The sequence below is a fragment of the Ctenopharyngodon idella genome, chromosome 15 (assembly GCF_019924925.1).
Source record: "Ctenopharyngodon idella isolate HZGC_01 chromosome 15, HZGC01, whole genome shotgun sequence".
Classification (NCBI taxonomy): Eukaryota; Metazoa; Chordata; class Actinopteri; order Cypriniformes; family Xenocyprididae; genus Ctenopharyngodon; species Ctenopharyngodon idella.
In genome coordinates, this window is record NC_067234.1 from 1,047,369 (window position 1) to 1,056,319 (window position 8,951).

General features: G+C 37.4%; 1 protein-coding gene across 7 annotated transcripts in view; it reads right to left on the reverse strand.

Annotated features, from left to right (window-relative positions):
• The window catches only part of LOC127494910 (kinesin-like protein KIF1A), a 33,788-nt gene extending 26,412 nt beyond the window's left edge, over nt 1-7,376 (reverse strand). For 3 of the 7 annotated variants that reach the window (XM_051861100.1, XM_051861095.1, XM_051861093.1), the window contains exons 1-4: nt 7,051-7,376; nt 4,622-4,808; nt 343-416; nt 14-193 (exon numbers count right to left, since the gene is read on the reverse strand). In XM_051861100.1, coding sequence (XP_051717060.1) covers nt 14-193; nt 343-416; nt 4,622-4,727 — 360 coding nt within the window. In that variant the 5' untranslated portion in view covers nt 4,728-4,808; nt 7,051-7,376. The remainder of the gene's footprint in view (nt 1-13; nt 194-342; nt 417-4,621; nt 4,809-7,050) is intronic. The other 4 variants (XM_051861099.1, XM_051861096.1, XM_051861097.1 and 1 more) reach the window with 3 other exon arrangements.
• Between the last annotated feature and the right edge of the window lie 1,575 nt (nt 7,377-8,951).

The window sequence follows — 8,951 nt, forward strand, 5'->3', positions numbered from 1 at the left end:
TGCAGTATACTACCAGTGGGATGATGCCTTCTTGGTCCTTCTCTTGCTTGCCCATCATGGTATATGACTTTCCAGCCCCAGTTTGCCCATAGGCAAAGATACAGACGTTATATCCCTCAAAGGCATGCAGAAGCATTTCCTCCCCTATGTCTTTATAAACCTGCTTTTGGCATGCATAGTTCACATCTTCTGGCTGTTGAAGACAGAAACACACAGAGTACCAAAGAAAATCATCTTAAATGTCTAAAGAACATCCATCATCATGATCATAGTAGAATTAAAAATAGCAGCAGTGAGTTGCATAAGAGGCAGATTCACCAGTTAATGTGTCAAGAAACTCACCGTTGTATGTGACCAATAGGAATAGTCAAAGTTGAAGCTCTTGTTTTCTTTTGGCTGTTTTGGATTTATAATTGCTAGAAAGAAAACAGAACATGTCTATGAGAATAAATCTACAATCTAATGGACAAAACAACAAACTACCATACATTAAACTATTTCCCCATTTTCATTTCATTTCTTTCATGATCAGACCTGAAATCTCTTATGGCAAAAGATGGTGCTAAAAACCTCATAATGAGGACAGAAGAACTTTCATATTCCTGTAAATATATTTATACACCACTGTTCAAAAGTTTGGAGTCGGTAAGATTTTTTTTTTTTTTTTTTTTTTTTTTTTTAAGAAATAATGCTTTTATTCAGCAGGGCCACATTAAATTGATCAAAGTGACAATAAAGACATTTATAATGTATTTCTGTTAAAAATAAATGCTGCTTTTTTAAACTTTTTATACATCAAAGAATTCTGAATTCTTGCTTTGACATCACAGCAATAAATTACATTTTAAAATATATTCAAATAGAAAACAGTTATTTTAGATTGTAATAACATTTTACAATATTACTGTTTTACTGTATTTTTGATCAAATAAATGCAGCCTGGGTGAGAATAACAGGCAAAAATAATAAAAATCAATCAATATCTCAATGTAGTCATCATAACAACATACTGGTAATATACCCTATAAGGCTATATATGCATAATGTAGGCATGTTTCAAGACAGATGAGTCTAACAAGGAAGCTTGAATCATGCCATCCCTTGGGTTCTGGGAATGAGGTCATGAACCTCCCTGCATCCTCTCACCAGCACAAAGCCGTGCAGTGTGTCTGACCTCACACTCTGCATCAGCTGACTCTGTTTTCCCACTCACACTGCAGGCAGAACAACAGGACGGTTTACAGTTTTTGGAGCTGCTCTAGAAACAGGGGCTGGAAATGCCACAGAATTGGCCTGTAATGGACACTGTTCCTGAACATTTACAGCCAGGATCCAAAGCTTTTTGCTACATGGATTAGAAAAACCTAACAGAGACAAATATTTCTTACAGTCCATGAAATAGTATTTTTCCCATTGCACATTTTTTTATTATTATGGCAAGATTATCTTGTTGTTTTTCTTGCATATTAGTGACAAATAATTAGTGTTATTGTGGCACTCTCAGCATCATACTGTATATGCAGAAGTGCACATAACTTTTTGGTCTGGTTCTGAAGGGAGCACCTGGAGATGATGCTTGGTAGTCACACTTATCCTAAAACCTGTCCTCATCACTTTCCTCCTGACTGCTCTCCTCACTATCTTCTTTTCTCTCGAACATGGTAGATGATGATAATGATTTTTTTATTATTATTATTTTACTAACATTAATGACACCGACAACAGCAAGAATATTAGGCTGCTGTCACTTTAAGAAGGAACGAATAACTGACACACATCCGGTTTCTTTCTCAACTGTTCACTTATGACATAACCGAGAGAATACTTGCCGAGACAGGTATTTTGACATAATTTTGTGTGTATGTGTCCGTTCAAGCGCAAGTAAACGCGAAAGAGGAATTAATTCGGTGTTCGAGCACTATCTGATTGTCTCTCTCTGCGTGCGCACAGATAACAGCTCGCGAGTCCCGATTTTCGCCTCTTCTTCCGCTTTTAAAATCGTTTAAATGTGTTAATTGGCGAGACAAAACAAGTCCTAATGATAAACTTTCACTCTATGGTGGTTAAATTTAGCAGTTAATCCGTGAATCATATGCATGCCGAACCGCTGGACCTTATCCGTACGGATCACGGATTAACTGCGATCCCTTTCACACCCAGGGTTCGATTTGAGGAGGGATATGGGGGGATGGCATCCCCCTTTTTGAAAAAAAGCATCCCCCCCTAGTCACGCCAGAGCTCTGATTCAAAGCAAGCTTTCGTAATTGTTCGTGCTAGTTCAAAAGGATCCGGAGAACGGTTCGAGTGGATCTTTTGACGTTCTTTAAAAAGAAGAGAACAGAAGGTATGATACAAATACTATAGAATAACACAAGACATGTCACTCGTATTGTTTTGAATGGGAGAAAGTGTAACGCTCAATATGGCGGAATAAGTCCCGCCTTCAAAATAAGAGCCAATCGCCGACCTGTAAAGTCATCGCGTCACTGCAGCGGCCGTTAGAAGCACCGGTTTCTATAGAAACAGTCAGACGCGCGCCTCAGAAATGAGGCACAAGAGACGCGCATTTAGGTCTGCGCATGCGCATTAGCTTGATCCAGCCTAAATACTGTTTTTTTTGTCATGATTTGAGCGTTTGGAAAAAAAATTTATGAGACAGTTGTTGTCAGATTTCATTGGTGATTTCAAATATGAAATTTAATCGAAAGCTTGGCAAACAGCTTTGGAGAATTTGATGGGAGATAGGAGCTGCATGATGCCCAGGATGCCCGAGAGGCGTTTCAAAGATGGCCGCCGAGTGAAATGACTTGTCTTAAAGGGACTTTGGTATGATATTACTTTGATTAGTGTTTTAAGAACATTCCCCTGACACATTAGAACTAATAGCTAATACCGCCTCCGGCTGTCGACAAAAAGGCAGTCACATGCTCAGATGCCCCTTTTCCACACCGACACGGTTCTGCGGGTTCCCGGCCTGTGTCTATTCTCGAACCGTTCGATAGTGATGCGCGGTTATATCCGTGGATACTGCGGATAAATTATTAATGTGTTGATTTTAATAAAGACACTAAACTCTCATTTTACGGTAAGACGCAACCAAAGTGCGTCACTCTTTTACTTTCGTTTTCAACTGAACGCATTTCTCTTCAGAGGTAACATTTGCCTAGAGCACCTCCTAGTGGTCATTATATAAAACACAAAGTAAAAACTCTTCATGAGATATTGCTTTATAACTTGACAGTTTTAACTAAAAATATACACAGGCTTAACTAACAGACATTATTCTGATAAGAGTGTTTTTTTAACAATGATGTAATGAAACAGTGACAATTTAAGTTTGAAGGGAGTAAAGCCTGTGTTTAGGCTATTAAGGAAAGGTCATTTAGCCAAAGAAGAAATTAAATAAATGTTAATTTATAAGCAGCCTACTTTAGTGTGATATGTGATATGCATCATGCTTAACACTGAGAATTTGAATAATTGTAATGTGATGATCAGGTGCAGATATCTAAATCAGAGAATATCATCGGGCGGTTGGTAGGTGGATGATTTATTTTTAACAGTGGATTCAGGTACAATTCAATGCACAGACTTTTTCTTTGTTCAATTTGCACACTGAACATGGGTTGGAGCTCTTTATTTTGAACTCTCAAAGTGCACCAGATTAATGAATTTATCTTTAAAATGTACAAAATTTTCTTCTGGGTGGGCACCCCCCGCACCCCCCTAGACATACCAGAGATTTTACCACCTCTGCCTTGTTTTGAACCAGGAAAAACCCAATATTATTGTGTGTGTGTGTGTGAGAGAGAGAGAGATTCTGGTGGTCACTGATCCAATACAACAATGATATAAATAATTTGATAATGAATAATGCCTATTTTTCTACTGTTTAAACCAATAAATAAAAATGTCAAAGGTACAGTAGACCCCACCCCCGCCCGCCCACAGCTGACCACACCATCCCCCTTGAATTTTTTTTACAGTTCGATCTCTGTTCACATCTAATAATTAAAGAACACACTTATCATCATGATTGCTATCTTACCAGAAATGGAGAAAAATCCTACTCCAGTAAGTAAACGTGTCCCTGTGAACCGGTCCTCAAAAATGTTGGTACTCAAAAGCGCTTCCCTCCATGTTCTGGTGCGCATCGTTTGTTTTTACCGCGCATGCGCACCTGCGTATATGACATGAACCAGTCTGCAACTCTTTTTGTTCCTCATATTTTTTCTTTTTTATGGATTAATGCAAGAATTACATATAAATTAATAAAATTTTGACTTTTTTTTTTTTTTTTTTTTTGTAGAACTACCAAAAAAGAGTTTTGTTACTGAGAACCAAACAGTAAACCTGAAGTCAACAAATCTGGTCAGGTGATGACAGCACACCCAATCAATTAAAGCTAACCTTTATCGAAAACAATAGCATGACCCCTTTGACATTTTCAAACCCATAAGCCTAGAGATGCAATATTTCCTCTCATGGGGGTGCTGATGAGAGACCATGGGAATAAATATTTCATTACAATCATAAATAATTACTACAGCACACTGACACCCATCTTTTACCCAAATGAGTTCAAATAATCATTGAAAGCAAGTGAAAACAGAGTACTTACTGGTTGTGTTGCCTGACATCTGGATAATACACTTGCTATCTTTTCCAATCTCTCGTGAATTGAAGGGACGGACCCTCACTGCTACTTTCACCGAGGCACCTGCCATGGTGTCTGAGTGCTGGGGCTTTGCTACTGCACAGGATCTGATGCAACGAAGCCCAGCCAGGAATCAGAGGCCACCTGCCACCTGTAGAGAGAAACACTGACATTCTATGTGTTGCAATCTCAAAAGAAAAGAGTAGGAACATTTCTATCCTTTATATATGTGAAACTTAGTTCACTATAGAATTAAGAGTACAGTAAAGATGCGTAAATATGTTAAGGCCTACACTTTAGCTTTAGTACCTCAGCAATTCACTTCAAGAGATAATTAAGGAAAATCCACATATATCTTTTCAGGATACTGTACTGGCTGAGTTACGCTATTGATAATCTAATTTAGGTAATGGAGTTCTCTAAGATCCAGACCCAATGACTCATCAGGACTATCACATTCAGTAAATTACTGTTCACTTGATATGGCTATGTGAATTCATAACCTCTAAAACTAGCTGTAGCAAAAACAGGCTTACATGGTTTAGGATGCATATGTGCACATTTATTAAAAGAACTAACAAACAGCCTGTTCAAAACATATGTGACAATGACCTATACGTGCTGTAAATCAAACTCTGGGTTAGTGACATTGCATTTCAACAACTCTGTACAAGAGACTATGACATCTCGCATATCACATTTAATATCAGCCCAACTGTGGATATATTCTTTTAATCCATTTTAAAAAGTGTGTCAAAGTTATAGCCTAAATTATTTCATACTACAAAATATATCAGGTTACAAATCATGGTTTAAATCTATAAATGGATTAGAAAAATTGTCCAAACAACCATATTAAACCATACCAAAGAACCAAATTTACTTAAGGTGCCTCAATGGGGGGAAAAAGATTAGAAATAAACTGAAAAATAGACTGAAAATGATGCCTATTTCAACATTTAATGTGGAAAACTGTCCTATTCATTTACAGATGATACGTTCTTCGTTTTATTGGCAACTTCATGTATAGGCTATAGCCTATATCCCTTGTCAAAAATAAGTGAAATACTGAAAATGAAAAATTTAATGTACTGAAAACAAGCTGTGGGTACATTTGTACAAGATTTGTCCACAGACTGTTCTCTATCCAGAAAAAGACTGGGCTAGGTGCCATCCTTCGAGTGGAAAATTATAGTTATGTTTGTACACAATACGGCGCATTGAGCAAATGTTATTCGCACATATAATCCTCGTAGAATCTACTGAAAATGGCTGCCCTGACCGTCAGCCAATAGTCATGAATCAGCTGTGATGGACGGGCATTTGCGTCAGCTTTAGCCCACCCGGCAAAACAAACGCAATGAAGCCGTTTCAACGGGCACTGAGCAAACCACGGATGACAAGCAGATATCCTAAACAAGGTTATCATATACAAATATGTATCCTATCTGTTTATAATTAGAGCAGCCTCTGCGTAGATGCTGTGATGCGGCAGTAACACCCCATATACACTGCTAGAGACGCAACATAAGAACGCTCCCAGTATAATCAACGAAACTATCTACACAATTATAATCGACATCACTAGTTTGAAATGTGTATGCATTGTATAATCGAGAAATACAATAGGAGCGTGTCAGCGTGTCTCGTCGCGGTAGACTTGGGGTGTTAAAGAAGTGTGACGCCTCTGTTACTATGGCAATATTTTCTCGGAATCTTTAGTCCAGAGCAGAATACAGAGAAATATACATAATTTCCGATATTAAATACGTAAATCGTTTCACATACACGTACTGTATATAGCCTACCCTTCCTAACGCACCTCAAAATAAAAAAATAATTCGCTACGTCGTTACATATAGGCCTATTTATACAAAAGGCATTTTCACTTAGTAATTATCCGTTCAGTCTTTGATATTGACAACATCTGAATGATGAAAAAGGCCCAGATTTCATGACATGGCCTCACCCTAACAACATAAACAGCATCCTTCAGCACTGTGGCCAATCTCAGAACTGTCAATACATGTAGGCCTAAATACGACTGAATAAAGCATTTAGCCTACACATTAAATGTTCTTTGATATCCGATAATAATAATGCTATTTAATGCTAAAATAGTATTATTTTAGTACAAGATCAAATTTGAACAAATAATTCTAAATCTATCTTGTCTGTGAAGACAGTTCCCCTTTCCCTTTCCTGAAAACATCTATCTCCAGATTTTTTTCATTTTTTGTTGACTGTTTTGTATTTCAACGGCCTCTGTGTGGCTTTCCAGACAAAACAAGAGTGGAATAGGGCACCACCCTCTTTATTTTCATAAGAGACATGAAAAACACTGGTTATAAAATACACAAATCACACAGACAATAATTAAGACTTCACTTAACTGATTCCTGATGGCAATATCCTGTTGAGATTGCGGACAGCAGTGGGTTATTCCATCAAGTCTGCTTCCATCCGCCGTCTTCTTCCTCACCCTGTTTTTTTTATTTTTTCCTATAGGCTTTCAGCCTCTCCCTAGTTCAGCAACATCAATGCAGGTGGAGCCCCCCCTGGCAAGACCATCAGACTGAGGGAGTCTGGTTTTGCAGGGCCTGGTACGCAGTGGTGCATCAAGAAGGGCCAAGCAGAGGGAGGGGTTAATGGATGTGGGGATGTGTTGAGAGAGAGCGTTTCTTCAGACTAACACAAAATGGCTCTTATGGTGGAGCCAAGGATGCTGATCAGCCGTGAGTCGCTGATGACATCATCAGTGTGGGAGCTAGCGGCATTGATGCAGCACAGGGAGTGGGAGGGAGGAACGGAGGGAGAGAGAGAGAGAGGGAAATGAGAGGCTGAGAGCCACAGACAGAAAAGAAGGGTGTGATAATAACATCACAGGAGGCTGTTAAAAAAGACCGCGGTCATGGATTTGCTTCCGTGTCCTCGAATATAAACCACAGTGTTAAAAGCACAAAGAGCTCATTTTAAATTCCAAGCCTAGCCGGCAGAATGTGTGTCTCAGCATGCACAGCACGGACTCCTCTCAATGAACTCATTATGAAGGGTAGAGGGTGCCAGATAAGTTTATGCAAGGAGACAAACAAGTTAGGTTTACTTAAAAAAATGACTAATAATATTGTAGGAATAACTTTTCTGGTAAATCACAAAAAAATCATGTCTGCTCTTCACACAAGCAATAGCTTTCTGTCTTTTTTACCATTACGAAACCCTTCACACATCTGTAGGTGAAAGCTGTTATGGCAATAATCGGAAATCACCTTTAAAGTCAGCATGAAACGGAAGTTGTGAAGTATTCTCTTCCCTACTGTGAGGTATAGCCGAGTAAAATGGCTTCTTAAACAAGAAATAATATCGGGAGGGACTTGATTTTGTCCATCAGGAATTGATTGGATCATTGTGGATCTCATGTCAATGACAATAAGGTTACTGTGAGGTATAAAGTCAATGAAGTTGCAATTGTGAGATATAAGGTCATATGAAATATTAAATCAAAATGATGAGTAATAAAGTTTGAATTGTGAGACATAAGGTCACATTATGAGATATAAACTAAAATTATGAGAAATAAAGTTGCCGTTGTGACATATAAAGTCAACATTCTTAGAAATAAAGTTGCAATCATGAAATATAAGGTTGTATTGTGAGATTTAAAGTCAAAATTGTTAGAAATAAAGTTGTAATTATGAGACATAAAGTCACATTATGAGTATTTTTTTATACTCTGGAGCAGAAATGGGCTTCCATAAGCAAGAGCCCATCAGCTCATGCCATTATCTGCATACAAAGAATATTGTCATCATTAGAAAAGTAACTTTTTAAAATCTGAATTTAAAAAAAATGGGGTAAGATTTTTTTTTTTTTTTTTTTTTTTATTCAGCAAGGATGCATTAAATTGATCAAAAGTGACAGTAAAGGCATTTATAATGTTACAAAAGATTGATATTTTAAATAAAGCTTTTGAACTTTCAACCATCAAATAATCCTGAAAATAATAAACCATTTTCAACATTAATAATAAGAAATGTTTGAAGTAATAAGAAATAAGAAAAGACTGAAGTAATGGCTGATGAAAATTCAGCTTTGCCATCACAGGAATAAATTATATTTTACTATATTGTTGTCAAATAAATGACATCTTGGTGAGCATATAAAAGACTTCTCTCAAAAAAAAAAAAAAAAAAATCATACTTTCAAAAGTTTGGGTTCAGTGTGTACATAAACTATATTTTTATAGTTCAAACTTCTTTGATAGCTGTACAAAGGAATACCAGGGGCAATATATCCA